This window comes from Manis javanica, chromosome 3 (genome assembly GCF_040802235.1).
Source record: "Manis javanica isolate MJ-LG chromosome 3, MJ_LKY, whole genome shotgun sequence".
Taxonomy (NCBI): domain Eukaryota; kingdom Metazoa; phylum Chordata; class Mammalia; order Pholidota; family Manidae; genus Manis; species Manis javanica.
The window spans coordinates 71,373,573-71,392,282 of NC_133158.1; the positions used below are offsets into that span (position 1 = coordinate 71,373,573).

The following is an 18,710-nucleotide window of genomic DNA, read 5'->3' on the forward strand; positions in this document are numbered from 1 at the left end:
CGGTTGCCCCTGTTCTGCCTCCAAACACCATGTGAAATAAAGATGCTTCAGACAGTCTCACTGCGTAGCTTCATGATTCCGCCTTCCCCACCACCCCACTCCGGCCAGCTGGCGTAGTGCACGCATTCATTCTCATATGAGCCCCAAAAGTTCAGCCTTTGTAAAAGTACTGACAGGGTAGGGTTTTTTTTCCTTTAAATCTGTTGCCTTTTCCTCATGCCTATTAATTTCCTCTATTACCTATTAGTTGTCTCACTTTTCTTTCTATTAACTGATTGCGTGTCCGTTCATGTGAGGATTTATTGGTGTTTGTGTGAGTACACACACACAGACACAAACACACACACACATACAGACACACACTCTCTGGCATATACTTCTTCTCTCTTAGAGTTGATCTACTTTCAGATTTTTATATACAGCTTCTCCAAGTTCTCCTTCCTCCTTCTATTTGAATTTCATCTCTTTTGCTGAATATAGGAAATATATCTTCTATTGCTGGAGAGGGAACATACAATGAATAAATAGCCTATGGTAACTGTTATCTAGCTTCCTGCTAGACTCACCTGGGTATGATTGTTAGTAATACAAAACGGAATGTTCTGACTAACTTGGTGGAGTACAAGAATATGACATAATGTATGGTACCTCTAAGAGGAGGGTGCCAAGGTGGTGAAGGAGGTTTGGAAGTCATGCCATGTGAGACATCTTTGAAAGGGCCAGTGATACTAAGTTGGGAGACTTGGGACAGCTGTCCAATATTCATGGATGATCATGGAGAAACAAATATTCTTGGTGTTGCTTCAGGGAGCAGACCTTAGAGAATATCCTGGCTTCTTATGAAGAAACACTCTTGAGTAAATGGACTTACCCACCCATGAAATGAACTGCCACGTGGGGAAGTGGTCTTCCCATCACTGGAAAATGATCGACCAAGGGCTCACTGGCCATTTATTATTGGTTCCTTTCTTAGAATAGAACTCATTCCTTAATCTCCAAAGTTTTCTTCTATCACTCTGGTTTCTAGATTATTCTGTTATCCTGTTGATGCATGCAATATTTATTTTAAAACATCTGCATAACTAGGTATTGTTTACACATTCTGTGCCTGTTTTCTTCTTTCTTTTTCCAGAAGGTAAGTAGTTAATGGACACTCTAGTGAAGTATGAACATTACCTATTTATTTGGCTAAATGATATCTCTTTTTGTCAGCTTGAGGGTGCCGTTGAGCAGGAGAAGAAAGCAAGAATAAACTGTGAAAGGGAGAAGAGCAAACTGGATGTGATTTAAAGATGAACCATGAGGGGCTGGGGCACCTGGAGAGGAGCCAGCTGCAGCTTGAAGAGAAGCTGAGGAAGTATGCCACCCTCTTGTTGCCAGAGATTCTGGGAGACCTTGTACTGGAAGGAACAGCTCTCTCCTGTCATTTACCCTCTGACCCATGATTCCAGGGCCAGATGTCTCAAGACCTGAAGGAGAGGATAACAAGCCTAGGAAATGGACTTTCGTTTTTTTGGACTTTATGAATATACTCTCTGTTTACAACTATATAATTAGAAGAAAATACCTGTGAAGGCATCTGCTTAGCAGATGGGAATGAAAGATGTAAGACTTAACGAGCTGTGCATTATTGCAATTTGAGGCTACAAGTCAAAATATAAAAATGGTTCACTTCTTTTTCTCATGATGGGATCAATGACATAAAAGAAAAATGATTTAAAATTTCAAAACTACTTGTTTGCCATATAGAACTTCATTAACTATACTTACATAGCTTTTCTTGTTTTAGGTGAAATAATTTACTTTATAAATATTAAACTTTAAAATTTAAAGCAAAGTACAACAGTGATCAAAATTAGCAGAACTTTCAGTTCACGTGAATTCCTGAAACTCCTAGCAGACAGCCCTGCAGGTTAGTTTGACCTCTCCTGAGTGGATTTCTCACCTTGTTCCTTTTGTCTTCCTGTTTCTCTAGACTTTCTCCTCACCATGAGGGATTTTCCTGTTATTTGGAATAGACCAAATAAGAGGGGAAACAGTGAGGTCCAAGAGTAAGATGTGCCCAAGTTAAAGCTGGGAGTTTATCCATCCCTGGGACCCACAGTGCAAAAGGAAAGACAGGCAAGTGAGCAGCTATGAGCTGCTGGTTTTCCTGTTTATGTACATGAGTTGCCATTCGACATGCTTGTGGTCAGGCTTGATTAGTATTCTACTAATAAGTTACTGAACTTTATCAGTGTCAAGAAAAGATAAAGTAAGTAATCTTATGAATTGTGATGGAACAGTGAAAGGTAAGATGATGATAGAGTTCCCTTAGCCTTCAGTTTTGAAGATTATATTTCAGTTTAGCAAAGTGAAAATGATCCTCCAGGCCTTTATAGGCCACAAGTCAAAGAGCTCTGGTATTTTAGAAAACCCATGTTTTCAGGAAGTTATAACCTCATTGTAAAACCTTTTCTCTAAAGGGGTCTATCTATACAGAAACTCAATAGGTGATACGGGTGGCATTTCAAATTAGTGATGACAGGATAGGATACTTAATAAATAGTGCTGAGATTATTAGCTATTTTCTGAGGTAAAAGTTAAGTTTCTACCCCATATTATTCATACACACAAAATCAAGTTATACTAAAGAACTAAATGTAAAAGCAAAGCTGTAAAGCCATTAGAAGATACAGTATTATTCACAATAGTTGAGATATGTAAAAAAACCTAAATGTCCATTGCTGGATGAATGAATAAAGGAAATGGGGTATAAACATATAATGGAATCTTATTCAGCCTTTAAGAAGAAGGAAATCGTGCCATACATGACAACATAGATGGACCTGGAAGACATTATACTAGTGAAAGAAGGCAATCACAGAAAACAGTATGAGGCACCTAACATGGCTGAGCTCAGAAGAGAAATAGAGAGTAGAATGGTAGTTGTCAGGGGCTGGAGTGGAGGGAAAATTGGGTATTGCTATCCAACCTGAATAAAATTTCAGTTAATGTAAGATGACTAAGTACCTATAGTTAACATTACTGTACTGTGTACTTCAGTATTTGTTAAGAAGGTAGATATCATGTTAAATGTTCTTATAATAAAAACAGCAAAAACTATTAGGTGATAACATAAGTGGTAAGTCTTAGGAAATGGGCAGGTTAAGTCTTCTTGAATAAGTGGCAAAAGCCAAAGCATCAAAGGAGTATCTTGATAAATTGGATACCACATTTTAAAGCATTTATGTGACAAAAGCCAACATAAATAAGACTGTGACAAGTTATACAGTAGAAGAAATACTTTCAACAGATATAAGAAAATAAATATCAGGAATATAAAAGAATATCTATAATTCTATGAACAACCTAGTAGAATAATGAGCAAAGAACACAAACAAGTAGCTTATTTGGTTTATTGGCCATATTTATTTATATATTTTCCCCATGACTTATTTATTTTAAAATTGGAAGTTTGTACCTCTTTACCCCCATCTCCTATTTTGCTCACCCCCAGCCCCCTTCCCTATGACAACCACCCATTCTCTGTGTATATGAGTCTGTTTCTGTTTTGTGTTCTCATTTGTTTTAATTTTTAGATTCCACATATAAGTGAAATCATAAGGTATTTGTCTTATTTCACTTAGCATAATACCCTCTATGTCCACCCATGTTTTTACAAATGGCAAGATTTCATTCTCTTTTATGGCTGACTAATACTACATTGTGTATATGTACCACATCTTCTTTATCCATTCATCTATTGATGGACACTTAGGTTTCTTTCATATCTTGTCTACTGTAAGTAAATGCAATAGACAGGGTGCACCTATATTTTCAAATCAATGATTTTGTTTTCCTTGGGTAAATTCCCAGAATAGAATTAATGGGTCACATGGTATATCTTTTTAATTTCTTGAGGACCCTCCATACTGTTTTCCACAGTGGCTGCACCAATCTACATTCCCACCAACAGTGCACAAGGATTTCATTTTCTCCACATCCTTGTCATAACTTGTTATTTCTTGTCTTTTTGATACTAGCCATTCTGACTGGTGGGAGGTGAAATCTCACTGTGGTTTTGATTTGTATTTCCCTGGTGATTAGTAATGTTGAGCCTGTTTTCATGTGTGAACCATCTGTATGTCTTTGGAAAAATGTCTATTAAGGTCCTCTGCATATTTATTAATTAGATTATTTGGGGGTTTTTGGTGTTGAATGGTATGAGTTTTTTAATATATTTTGGATATTAACCCCTTGCTGAATATATCATTTGCAAACACATCATTCAGTCGTTGCCTTTTCATTTTGTCGATGGCTACCTTTGCTGTGCAGATGCTGTTAGTTTGACATAGTCCCACTTGTTTAGTTTTGCTTTTGTTTCCCTTGCTTGGGGAGATGTATCTAGAAAAAAAATACTAAATGCTGATGTTAATGAGTTTACTGCCTGTTTTCTTTTAGGAGTATTATGCTTTAGGTCTTACGTTTGTGTCTTTAATCCATTTTGAATTTATTTTTGTGTATGGTGTAAAATAGTGGTCCAGTTTCATTCTTTTCATGTAGCTGTCCAGTTTTCCCAACACCATTTATTGAAGAGACTGTCTTTTCCCATTTTTTATTCTTGCCTTTGCCTCCTTCATCTTATATTAATTGACTATAGAACTGTATATTCTCAATTCTGTTTCATTGATCTATATGTCTGTTTTTATGCCAGGATGGCACTGTTTTGAGTGGTCATTTTTAGATCCGCATAGTTGATAAGATGTTATCTCACTAATAAAGAAGGACATACAGAATAAAACTGTTTATTTTTTCAGATTAGGAAAAATTAAGAATTATGCTAATATTAAATATAAACATAGAGAAATAATCTCACACTGCTTTTGGAGGGCAAAGAGCAGGGTTGTACATTTTTAGGCATACAACTGATACCTGACCCAGCACTTCCCTGCTTAGCATTCATCCTAGAGAGACACATGTACACAAGGGGTATGTAATTAAATGGTGTTATTTATAAAAGCAAAATAATTGGGAAAAGCCTAAGTGCTTATTAATGGAGAAATAGATAAACTACAGGATATCTAAATCATGGAATAGTATTCTGGAATAGTCACAATTAATTTTTAAATGAAGTAACTTATGTGTGGGCCAACATGGAAAAATCTCCCATGAATTATTGGGTTAAAAATAAATTAACAGAACTATAATTTCAAATGTATACAATATTATACCTTTCACAGTAAAGAAAATGAAACTATTTTTACTTGTATGGAAACACAAACATATGTCAATACTTAGAAAAATGTCTGGATACTGAAAATGGTGGTTACCTCTAGGGAAGGAACAGAGATAGGGCATAATAGCCAAGGAAATGTCAGATATAGATGTAGTGGTTGAATTTTTACAATGAGAACAAATTCATGTGTTATTATTGAAATTTTAAAAATATTTAAACAAAATGTTATTACTTTGAACAGTTCCATTTGACACCTTCTTCCCTAACAGGAAAGAATTAGGAATGAAACAGATGAATTCAAAGGTGGAAAATGAGAAAGGCCTGGTGGTTCAACTTCAGAAAATAAAGAGTTTTAGATAATCATTTGTCAGATCCCTGTGTGCACCTGTATTTAGATACACAGGTGATGGTGCTTCAGTGACAAATGCTCCGCCAAGGTCTCCATACCCTTAGCCAACTATAGGCAGAGGCTGCAAAGAGCATTATGAAGGCAGACTGGCATTCCACAGATGTGTGACTTAGGAAGTTACTTTTTAAGCTTAACTTTCCCTATCCTAAGAATATTAAAAGCAAATAGCTCATTTGTTGTATGTTTGTCATGAACTAGGCATTGTGCAAAAATCCTGGACGTATATTTTTTCACTCATTAATCCTCCCAACAACCTTGGAGCTGAAATTATTAACTGCAACAGTCCATCAGAGTGGTAAACACTGCCTGATCCATGGTAGTAAGCATTCAGTGTTAGCAATTTAGTTTTTTATGATGGTTAATCTTTGTGATTAGAAGGCAATTATGCCGAAAATCTGTTTTGTAACTACTTATAGCCTCAAAACATTATTTGATAATGGGAAGCTATTTATAAATTTAAGACCATGGACTGTTTTATATTATATGACCGTGTTACAAAGTAATATAAATAAATATATATGTATACATATAATTCCTCACATACACGTACAGATGAATGTTTTTCTTTTGAAGCTAAATACGTTTCTCAATAGTGTAACCATTATTCAAAATAATTTCAGAACCCCTTTCTGATAATTCACTTATGAGACATTTTGAGCCAAATAAGAAAACCAGTCTCAATGCTTTATGGAGATGCTTTTAAAAACAGTTTTAATGTCTATACAAGCATCTATCACATTCACCATGCTTGACTTCAAATGGCACTTGACTTTATCCAAAAAGTTTCAATTATCAAAAAGGCAATTTTTCTTATCTTCATGATTTTAAAAAGTGCCCTAAAGATTATTTCTGAAGAAATATTTTCAAAATGTTTGGTTCAGTGACAGTATTGTTTGGGATAAAGATATAGGATGTCAAGATAACTAGTTGGAAGAGGGTTCATATTTATTCAGATATGGAGATCCTAATTTTCTGTATTTTCTCTCTCACAACTTATTTACAGATCTGATATCCTACATATAGGGTATGATCTACAAAGTAGCATCCTCTAAGTCATAGTACGCTTATTTAATGGAAAGGAAAGCATATTCTAAAATAGATCCTATCTTTTGCCCCTCTCCCTTAACCTATGTCTAGTTATTTTAGGTGGTGTGAGTGACTATCAGTGGCTTTAATGCACTGGACTACAATGACGCTATCAAGATATGTTGAGCTATTTGCTCTATACTAAAAGAGTTTTGGGTTCTGTGAGTTCTTATCATGACTTTGTCTAATACTTTTGTCCCTTGTGATTACAATTCACTTCAGTAGCCCCATTTTCCACCAAATTCTAATTTGTTACTTCAGATCTCCTGGTACTTAAAATCACCTGCAGAATGAAAAACCAAGTAATCAATTATGTCAGAATTGTGTATAAAGTGAAATTGATGCTGCTTTTTATGAGTAAGTTGCTTGAACTGGGAAATATTCTCTCTATTGATCAGTTTTTGCCCAAGTTCCCAAGAGTTAAGACTGTCAGGTAAACAAATTCCAGATGAATGAGGTATTGTCTATAAAATTCAACATGTTATTTTTTATACATTTGTTTAAGATGTTTCTCTTGTTACATGAAAGATGTTTCCTATTCATTTGGAAAGTGGTTTTTACTGAGATTTCACCTGCATATATTTAATTCAATGAAATGGTTCATTGTTAAGGTCTTGGAGATCTAGAGGAACTGCAAATTTTAATTCTGGTCTTTCCTGATTTGGAGCAAGTCATTTAATTTCTGTGTATTCTATCTGCCTTATAAAATGGGAAGCAAAAGTGTTATGTTACTTTTCTTAGTTGTGAGAAATTTGAAAAAAAGATAGAGTAAAGCCCTTGAATATAAAATATGCTGTTAAGTGTTTAGTAAAAGTCAAAAAAATTACTTATTGCTACAGATTCAAACACAGGATTTGAAAGAGGCATTGGAAGTTGAAACGACCCGTTGAGCCAAGGTAGAGAGGGAGGGGCAGCTGACCTCCTCCAGGGGCTGGGAGACTTGCATGAGAGGCTGGAGAGGCAGGGGTGCCAGTTTGGCTCAGCTGGAGATAACTGAGAAACAAAAAACAAAATTCCAGAAGCTTTGCAGAGGCATGGAAGAGGTCACACTGCCCTTTGAGACAACTTCTGCCTCTTGGAAGAATAGTCATGCTGCACTCCCAGGCCAGGCAGAAGACCTATAGTAGGTGAAGCAGACATTGGAAAAAAACAAGAGTGATTTGCTGCTAGAAGTGGATGACATCCTGACCAGAGCTAAGGTAAACATTCCTAAGCCCTCCTTGTGGACTCCAGAACATGGAAGTAGGTAGGGGAGGGGAAGGAAAAATAAAATAAACCAGACTGGTGACTCCATGTGTTTGCTGATGGAGGCTGTGGTTCCTTAGACTAGATGAGGTCTAAAATCAGTGGTCATTGTTAAAGTCACATGGCTGTCACTGGAATGCAACCTGAAAGTGTCTTCTGGTTTACTGGAGTTCTGGTCCATGTTTCTTATGCATCTGTGTGTTGGTGACATAAGTACCTGGCTGGAAGGTGAAGTCAGTAGCCCTGTGGGTGGTGTGTTTCTTAAAGAATAGCTATGTGTCACGCCTCCTTAAGGGTGGCTCCTAGGATTCTAGAGTCTTTCTGGATAAATGGTGGATGCAAAGAGCTTTGCTGAGAGGAGAAACCTGTTTCTCCCTCATGTTCTCTGGCATCTCTTTGACCAGCCAGCATTAGAAGAAAGTTGCATCATAAAGTCTTTCTTCACTGAGCTCATTAAGCTGTACACTGAAAGCTCTCCTATTAAATGACTAGTATCGTATCACAATGGCAGTCCTGCCCTCTGGTATTTGAGAGGAAGCTTACTTTAGGTTAAGCAGAGAAAATAGCTAGTGTCAAATTCTCCTTGGGAGCAGAATTTGTCAAGTTATCTGAGCAAGAGGTAAACCAACAATAAAGCTTGATATTGGTGCACTGTGGCCAGAAAAAAATGTGGAATTTCTTCAGATATTGAGTGGCTCCTAAAATGTTTAACATTATTTCCTTTTAAAGACCACATTGAGTAGAAAGAAACATAACCATCAGCTTTTCCCACTCTTTCTCTCTATTACCCCTGCCATCCCACCCCCTAATTATCTTAGAATATAAATCTAGTAAGGAGTTTTTCTTTCTCTGCTCTCTTTTCTATTCTGTATTTTATATAGATTCCATCTTTCATTCAGCAATGAAAACATTCTCTCTCCATGCCCTGCAGGCTCCATTGGCCTTCCACAGAGTAGCTGAGGGCTTGGGAGTCCTCACTTTCTTCATAAGCTGCTCTCATTTATCCTCAGGAACTCTCCTCTTTCTGTACATTTTAGCAGGAAGTCATATAGTCTTAACACTGCTGATGGGTCTGCCTTGATCCAGACTCATTAAGCATAGATGTCATGCTTACCAATTTCCTCTAGTATTTCACTGCTGTTTCGAAGTTCTTTGTTTTTTCTACTCACTTTCTGTTTCATTTTATACAAAATCCTCCCTCAGATTCTAACCCTGCCTGTCTGAATCCTTCTTTTCAATAAATGGTGAGACCTAACTGATGAGATCAAGAACATTCAGTATAACTTTCCTCTTTACCTTATGTTATATTTTCTATTACACTCATCCATTTCTTTCCTTATTATCCCCAGAAATAAAATATTCTTCCACATAACCGTTATTCACCCATTCCAAAAATAAAAACAAACCAAGAAAGGCATCTCCTCAACTACAGGGAGATATTTTGACCGAAAAGCAAAGTCAGCTCATATCCACCTTACTCTGTCTCCTTGACCCAAGGGTATTGTTTTACTTACCTATTGCTGTCTAACAAATTGTGGCTTAAGACAGCACTTTGTTATTCTTTCTCTTTGTTCTGGGGGTTCACAGGCTTAGCTCAGGTGGTGGTTGAAGTGTAGTCATCTTAGTCATGGGTTATCCCAACTAGGATATCTGGGGACTGGCTGGAAGTCTCCCTCTATGGCAGCTCTCCATGTGGCTGGCTTGGGCTTCCACACAGCCTGGCAGCCACGGAGGATTTGGACTTCTTACATGGCAAGTCAGGGCACAAAGAACAAGTGTTCCAAGAGACCAAGGCAGAAACTGCTGTAATTCTTGTGAGGCAGACTGACAACGCTGTGGAGTGATTGTGTGTGACTCCCATCAGTTACAAGTCACAGAGTAGAGGTCGACACAAGGGAGTGAATGCCAGAGGGGCTGACTCACAGCGAGGCCAATCTTTGGAGACCAGCTCCCACAAGAGGTGTACCCCTCCACCTCTTCATTCCATTAACCCCCACAATAGTTTTTATTTCCCTGCTTTTCTTCTTAAAGATATTCTATAAAATCATTCTTTCAAAGGTCAGTAATGTCTTCCTCTACTCAAATTAACATGTCTAAGACCAAACTTATCACCTTCTCCTAAAGCTGGCCTTTGCTCTGGACATTTCTGTCACCGACATCCTATGCCTTTCCTTCACCCAGGCTCTAAGCCTGTTTGATTTGTTTCCTCTCGTATTCTTCTTGGCTTGCCAATCAATTATTGTAGCAGTCAATTCTGCACTGTTTCAATTACAGTTTTCTATTCCAGTCTCACTCACATGTGGGGTTTTCATTACCTTTTAATTGGACGATTGCAGTGGTTTCCGAAACTATCTCTTGTGCTTCTAGTCTTTTTTTTCTAATCTATTATCTATAGCATCCATATGAATATTTCTAGACATGGCTTTATTAAAACATGTCTTTGACTAAAAGTAAACTACAGACTTCTGCCTTTCAAGATACTCTGTGGCTTGTGATCTGTCTCAATCTGCCCTGCTAATTTTCTATTCCATTATTTTGTTTCATGGACTTCCACTTCAGCCAAGTTAGAATGCTCGACTTCCATCAAATATCCACTTTATTCTACCAATATATAGGATTCTAAATCCTCTCCTTGGAATGCTCAAATCCAACTTCCCCTATTAAAATATTATTTGTTTCTGAATTCTTGTAGCACTTTTGGGGGCCCTCTTATACTGTTGCATTATATGGTCTTGTAACTTGGCTTAAGTAGAATACATCTCTAAGGCAAAAATATGTTTTTTTTTACTCATATTTACTACATCTTTTACATAATCTGAATTAACTTGTATACATGCCTTTTGGGAATTCTGTGGCTTATAGACCAGTGACTTGTCCATGGTCACACAATTCTGTGGCAGAGATGGACCTCAACTCCAAATCCTATATATGTCTATGGGTGACCACATTGTGCTGCTGCCTTAAATATTTCCTGGTGGGATAAATTGATTCTATTCACCCTCCTAGGCATATGCATTATGCCAAAATTTTTCTTGAATTATTTATTTCATCTTCCCTTGAATTATAATGCCAGGAATGCCAGTACTCTGTGGTACAGTGGAAACTGAAGCATTTTCAAAAGCATAGTATGCTGACAGAGAAGCCCAGGGCAATTTAGAAGTTCAAGGCAATCTCACAATTATCTTGGTTATTTTGCATTCCCATTGGCTCTTGCATTTCTGGGAGGCAGCATTCTTAGCTATCATTTCAAGAATCAGATATAAGATGAATGTGCACTATTCCAATAACTTCTTTCCTGGTGTCAAAATTCAGTGTCTATCCTTATGCTTAAACCTGAAACTCTTTTGAAAATACAACTCCTTTGAATGGTATATCTGTGTACAGACCACCTTTAGATAAACAAACTCATTGCCTTTTGAAAAATCTGCTTATGAAACTACTTTGTCAACTGCAAATATTTCACCAGCAGTTAGCAGTGCCCATGGGGACCTACTCTTTGAAGCTTTGCCTAAGGGCAAGTGCCTTTTATGTCAGCCCAGGTGCTGCCTACTTTGCAGATATGCCCAGTCCAGCTGGGCTTTATCACTCAGGGGACTCTTAAAAACGGGATTCTCTGGCTCCTTTGCTGCTCATTTCCACATACCAGTGACTAGTTGTCTTATAGATCTCTGAGCTCTTTCACTCTCAGCAAACAGGTGCATGGCATAGCATGTTCAGGGCCATAAACAGCAGTGCCATTTCTCACACCTGGATGTGTCCCTTCTGGCCCAGTTATTGGGTCATTTATTATTGGAGATAACATAACATAAAGATGGTTCACAAAGTCATCCTATCTTTTAACCAGTTTTTCTCTGGAATCCAGGATTCATGACAATTTGAGCCAATAAGGTTGTCATTGGAAACTTCCCTTTGTTATTACTATTTCATATAATAGGTGCTTGAGAATCTAATATTTGACTTTTTTTTTGTATCTGCACAGTTATCAGTTCAGATTTTGATTCCAACAGTCACTAGTTGTGTGAATTTGGGGAAGTTAATTTGTTTCTCTGACTCTTTTCTCATTTATAAACAGAGTCAGTATGAACTCTTGAAGGATAATGAGAGGTTAAAAATGAGTATGCCAACTTCATCAAATTACTTTCAGAAGTGAGAGCAAACCTATTTAACATTAAAAATGTAATTAGAAACTGCAGACCATCTAAAAACTGTTACACTTATCACTACTAGCTTTCTTGTAATAGTAAGTGGAGAGTATGGGTAATTGAGCATGCCTGACATTTAACATCAATGCTCTAACCTACATGATACTGATGGCACTGTATGAGAAGCTGGGCCCTGAATCTCTGCCAGGTCTGGTTTTCCAGCCACCAGTAAGCCTGGGTGTGCTATGGAACATCTGTGAGCTAGAACAATATGACATTCCTTGTCAGCCTTCAAGTGGCATGCACCTGAATTGGCTCTTGGCTTGTTTGCTAATCAGCAGATCATATCCTCACCAAGTTAAAAAACAAATTTGTGGTTCAGGTTTATGAGAAACTCTTGAATATGACCTCTAAGTAAACTTCAGTGGGAGTATTGACCAGCCTCTTACTAAAGTCTGAAATAGTTTGAGTGTCTTAGACATTTATTAAGTGCTTATTTTAGGTCAAGCACTGCACACTGCCTTGGCAATATAAGAGGTTGTGATCTAGTAGAGTTGTGCTGGGAGTTTAGAAATAGTCACTAGTGTAAGCTTAAAGAGAACAATTGTCAACATGGCATTGGCTCTACCTAGAGATCTCTAAGGTTTTTGATGATTCAGGAGTTTCCCAGAGGACTAAACCTGGCATCATTTTTTAAATGTTCCTGGTCCTTGGTCATTGCTCTGTCGTACAAATTAGGTCAATATTCAGATTATTAGGTTTGCCACAATTTCATGGATGTCACCATTTTCTCACAATGCCATTGGTGTGACTCCTTCTTTGTCATATCCTTTTCCTTAGAGAGAGAAATTTCCCCTTGGAGCTGTTATTTGGATTGAGATTTAGTACATGTAAAGAGCAAAACAAAAAAACAGTGAAGTAAAATCTATCCAACCAGGGATCTATAGAACCACCAGTGTCTTTTCTGACCATATTAGTAACAAGAATGCAACTCGCAGCTACGTAAGGAGATACCACCACCTTGCATCTGGCAGCTCTTGTCCTGTCTGAGGACCTTGGGTCTCAGAGCACTAGTGTGAGTTTCCAGAGTGTGGCAAGAATCTGGTGATTAGACTGGTTACCTACACCATGTAGAAGTACCAAAGCCCAAAGGCGTATCCTTTTCTCCAAGCATGAAAAGCCAACTGTGAGAAGTTGGAGTTCAGAACTGAAGAGTTAACCCAACAGGGTTATTCTGAGTCTACAGCCTTAGTGGTGTAGAAGGCACAGTTGTTTTGACACTTCAGATAGCGCTATCTGCTTTCTCCTATCCTGCTTTGTCAGCCCTTTGGATTTCCTTCCATCTTCTCCTCTTCCCCCTTTCCTTTCTCAATCCCTCTGCTTTTCCTTCCTTCTCTCCGAATCTTCCCCCTTGTTTATTGAGCTCCGACTAGGTGTTAAGCACTAGTCTAGGCACTGGTGGTATATCTGTGATCAAACAGAATCTCTACCCTTATGAAAATTATATTTCAGTGGGAGAGAAAGATAGTTAAATATATAATTTCAGGAAGTAGTTATGTACTTTGTCAGTATTTGACATGTTTCCTTCTTTGAAAGCACAAAGGATCCTAGAAAGGGTTCCAAGACCCAGAGAGAATTGGGTTTCTCCACTGAAACTATAGTCTGAGAAGTTTGGGCCTCTTTGGGGCCCAGACCCTGAGTTTATTATGCTTGCTTAAATTAGAGGATGCAGTGTCCCAAATGCTAGCTGTGGTCCTCAGGCAGAAGGGAGCACAAGGGACCCAGGAACCATTTCCTCCTTTATGCAGCTAATTCAGCATGGACTCTATGAGCCATATCCAACCATTCATACTCAACTCCTGACTAATGTTGAGGAGCTCTGTACTCTGTATGAAGAGCACTTAAATGAAGCAAATGCAAAACTAGAAGAAGTAACTCAGTTGGCAAATGACCTGAAAGCACAGAAGACCAAGCTATGTAGCGAGCATGGTAAATGAATGTGTTGCTTCACCTGCGAGTGAGCCTCAATCCCAGTACACTGGTGGAGGGACACCTGAGATGACTCAGTTACTGAGCCTAAGTGGGCATTTAAAGATCATGTGGGAAGAATATGGCCTTTAACATAGCTTTGTCTGCAGAGTTGGTCTTGTCTGGGAAGGGTTAACTGCCGTTTTGGAAGCTCTGCCCAGCTCTCTTTCATGAAGGAGAAAAGCAATATGCAGTTGGTTATAGCAACTCCCAAGGTCAAAGGATGGTAGGGGCTGTCCACGAAGCCTCTAAAACATGACTCTTATAATGTCAACCTCACTGAAATAGGCATTTTTTCTAATTTTCAGCCGTGAACCCACACCTCTTCATTTATACTTAGTAAAAGCCGTAGTCTATACAGTGATCTACAAGGGTCACATGTCTGGGCCCCCATTACCTCTGACCTCTCTTGCTGCCTTTCCTCTTCTCTCAGTCTGTCTTGGGCCATTGGCCTCTTCCCTGTGTTTTGAATACATGAGGCTCACTCACACTCTACAGTCTTGCCCTTGCTATTTTCTCTGCAAAGCAATTCCTGTATTACGTCTGCAAAGACTTGAAGATGAGAGTTATTTAATCAAACATATCTGGGGGAAGTCAGCATAGGCCTTAATGAGAAGGTGACATTTCAGCATCTCAACCTGCTTTCTACATGTGTTTCTTTTTTCATGGCATTTAATACTTTCAAACAACCTACATACTTGACATAATAAATATGCTTATCTGTGTCCATCTGCCAGAATGTAAGCTTTATGTGGGCAGGGATCATTTTTGTTACTATTGTATATCAGTTATTTAGAACAATGCCTGCAACTTATTAGCACCCCACAAATATTTAATAAAAGAATTAACAGTAGAAAAAAATCCCCTGGCTTACTTTCTGCTATTAGTCACTATTGACAGTTTTAGGGTTTTTTTTGAAAAATTATACTGTGTCAAATATTTGGTGTTTTTCTCTTTTCAATTTGTTATAAGCTTTTTTTGTATCTCCCAAATTCAGTCATTTATAATGGCTACTTCCAATGCATCAAGTACAGAGACTCTAGTTTATTTAACCTTGCCCTATAACTGGACCTATTACTCTGCTATGAACAGCATGTGGCTAGATGTTCATCTGTAATTAGAATTGTTTTTAGTAATATATCCCCAGAGACAGAATTCCTCGGTCAGTGAAAATAAACAATATGTTCGTGATGCTCAGGGGCATACTTTGAAAAGATGATAAAGACTATTTGGATTGTATGACATCCTTCTGCTAGTGGACAACTCTGTTCCTAGGTGCTGCCTTTAGAGACAAAGCTAAATTAAAATGAGCTGGAAAACCTACAAACCTGGAAACAGAGAAAAGGAAAGCATTTTTGGTTCTAGCAGGAACACTGACTAGGAGTCATCTTGTATTGTCAACAGGGTGTTTAACGTTTGGCCTTGTTCTAAACACCTCCCCACCCCAGTTTGGTCTTCTGTGCCATTTTGGATGTAGTGTGTGTGGACTCCATAGTCCAGAGACAAGGTTTGGGAATATTTGTATGTCTAGCCCTGAAGGATGTGCTGTATAAATTTTTTTTGTTTTGATAGGAATTGCCTACCTCCCCCTACTTATTGGCATTAATTTTCTGCTCATATTTTTGATGAGGAAATTGGTGGGTGAGTGAAATGAAAGAGGGTCTGAAATGAAAATTCTGCCTAGGATGCAGGACCTTTTTCTTCCTTCCTTTAATTCTTATCTTTGCCTTTGGCTTTTGTGTGAATTAAATTTTAAGTATATACCTATCCAAACTTCCCCTCCCCTCACTGGGTCTGTGCTCCAGAGGTTTTGCTACTGCCACCAGTTTCTTTCTCATGTCTATCAGCTTATCACAAGCTGCTTTCAAAGGAGACCAGTAGTAAATTTGATCAGTTAAGCATGTTCAGTGGGTCCTGGTTTTATAATATATATGATATGTTACTCTCAGCCCCCTAATGGATGGCATTTCTTCAGAATCCTTTTATTTATTTATTTATATTCCCTATGCTGTACTTTTCATCCCCATGACTTATTTCATAAGTGGAAGTTTGTACCTCTTCATCCCCTTCACTTATTTCACCAATCCCTCCACCTTCTTCCCCTTTGGCAACTGCCAGTTCTCTGTATTTATTAGTCTGTTTCTGTTTTGTTATTCACTTGTTTTATTTTTTTAGATTCCATATATAAATGAAATCATATGGTATTTGTCTTTTTCTCTCTGACTTACTCACTTAACATAATACCCTCTAATGACAATATCTGTCTATATTGCCACAAATGGCAAGATTTCCTGAATAATATTCCATTGTATGTAAATACCACATCTTTATCAATTTGTGATGGGCACATAGTTTGTCTCTGTATTTTGTCTATTATAAATAATGCTGCAAAAAACATAGGAGTGCATATATCTTTTCAAATCAGTGATTTTGTTTTCTTTGAGTAAATTCCCAGAGGTGCAATTACTGGCTCATATGATATTTCTATTTTTAATTTTTTGAGGCCCTTCCATACTGTTTTCCACAGTGGCTGCACCCGTGTTTATTCATACACGAAGAGCTTAGAAGAGTTCCCTTTTCTCCACATCCTCACCAACCCTTGCTATTTCTTGCCTTTTTGGGTATTAGCTATTCTGATTAGTGTGAGGTGAAACCTCAGTGTGGTTTTGATTTGCATTTCCCTGATGATTAGTAACAGATACCGAGCACCTTTTCATGAGTCTGTTGGCAGAAGCCTTTTAATTACGAGTTTTCACCCAGAGATTCTCCAGATTGGGTCCCTAGGACCTCAGCAATCACCAGGACCCTTTCAGGGAGCCTGTGAGGTTAAAGCCATTCCATTAGAATATGAAGATGATGTTTGCTTCTTAAATTCTTCTGTGATTTATATTGGTGGCATGAAAGTAATGGCCAAAATTGCCAGAGCCTCATCCCAAGTCAAGGCAGTGGTGCCACACTGTAACATTGTCACTGGATTCACTGATACATGCTCACAGTGAAAAAGAAAGTCAGCTTTACTTAGAATGTCCTTAATAAAGCAGTGAGAATTTTATTATATCTTGACCCTGATATATATCTTTTTAAAATTCTCTGTGACAAAGCAAAAAATATGCACAAATCCCTTCTGTTTCATATACTGACATATGATGTGTGACTAAGTTCCGAGCCGAACTAGCAGCTTTTTCCAGGAAGAATCATGTTCACTTGTGTTTATTCACATAGATTTTTGGCAGATATTTGCTCAAAAGTGAGCAAAGTGAACTTGTCACTTTAAGGAAAATAACTGACGATATTTGTCGTCAGTAAGAACATTGGAGCTTCTAGGCAAAAATTAGGTTTTGGAAAACAGGTATATGACATCATGAGCTTGATGGCTCTCAATTCTTTAAGACTTTTCTGATGAGATCAGTAGTAATGTTAACAAATAAGGTTTTTTTAACACATGTAATGGAACGTGTTCAACATTTTGGAAGATCTGCATAATTCAGTGAACACGTATTTTTCAAATCCTTATTGCATGATGTTACACAATCATGTGTGGGCCATTCAAAGTTTAAGATAGATTTCGAATTTTGATGTAACAGAGTAACATGTTGCAACTAACTCTTAAGAAACTTTTATTTGTTGAGTTGTGGTGTAGTTATCAAAAATGGGCACAATTTTCTGAAAAGACTGTGAAAGTACATTTCCCTTTTCCAACTTACCTATCTGTGACAGGTTAGATTTTCTTCATATACTTCAAGGAAAACAGTATAATAGATAGAATTCAGAAGAAAACATGAGAATTCAGCTTTTATAAAATAGATTTTTTTAATATAAAAAATGTCATTTTCCTCACTAATTTTTTGGTTGTGGAAAATATAGTTTTTAACTCAAAAACATCATTGGTTATGTTAACATGTTAATACATCATTCAGATGTGTTTTTCTTTTAATTCCTAATATATGATCTACTAATATAAAACCCATATAAATAAAATCTCTTTGGGGTCCTCAATTATTTTTAAGCATATAAAGTGTTCCTGAGGCCAAAATGTTTGGAAATTGCTACTTTAGGCCAAACAGATGCTTCCTTACATTACTGAGAATTTTAGAACTTGTTTATAGCAAGAGGTCATAAATATTTTAGGTTTTTAATGTTCCACTAATTACACTATACAAGCAATTGCTTTTGCCCAGAACTGGATCAGCTTTTGGTACCATTTCCAATAACCAGGGCATTTCTGTCCTATCATTAATGAAGTCAGCTAAGGAGGGAGGGTAGACTAGAGCACTAATAGAATATCCTCCCTTCATGGTCATGTTCTCTACTATCTAATGACTATTTCTAGTGTTTATGTAGCAATTAGTCTACAAAATACATTCACATTCATTTAATTTCCATTAATAATCTTTTATTGTTATTCTCATTTTACATACGAGGCAACGAAGTTGTAATCATTTAAAAATTATATAGCCAGAAACTGGTAGAGTCATACAAAATAAACAAGGGAGACTAGAGTAGAAGAAAGAATGTTTTTCCTCAGGGTTAAAAACTTTTAATTTGAATCTACCCCCGTCAGTTACTGGTTATGCATGTTTCT

General features: G+C 37.4%; 1 protein-coding gene across 1 annotated transcript in view; it reads left to right on the top strand.

Annotated features, from left to right (window-relative positions):
* The window catches only part of MYH15 (myosin heavy chain 15), a 113,499-nt gene that overhangs the window by 59,745 nt on the left and 35,044 nt on the right, over positions 1 to 18,710 (top strand). Inside the window, 10 exon segments of the mRNA XM_073230461.1 lie at positions 1,133 to 1,135; positions 1,213 to 1,279; positions 1,282 to 1,357; positions 5,488 to 5,567; positions 7,340 to 7,362; positions 7,565 to 7,621; positions 7,624 to 7,673; positions 7,675 to 7,912; positions 12,986 to 13,018; positions 13,975 to 14,089. Of these exon segments, the coding sequence (XP_073086562.1) occupies positions 1,133 to 1,135; positions 1,213 to 1,279; positions 1,282 to 1,357; positions 5,488 to 5,567; positions 7,340 to 7,362; positions 7,565 to 7,621; positions 7,624 to 7,673; positions 7,675 to 7,912; positions 12,986 to 13,018; positions 13,975 to 14,089 (742 nt within the window).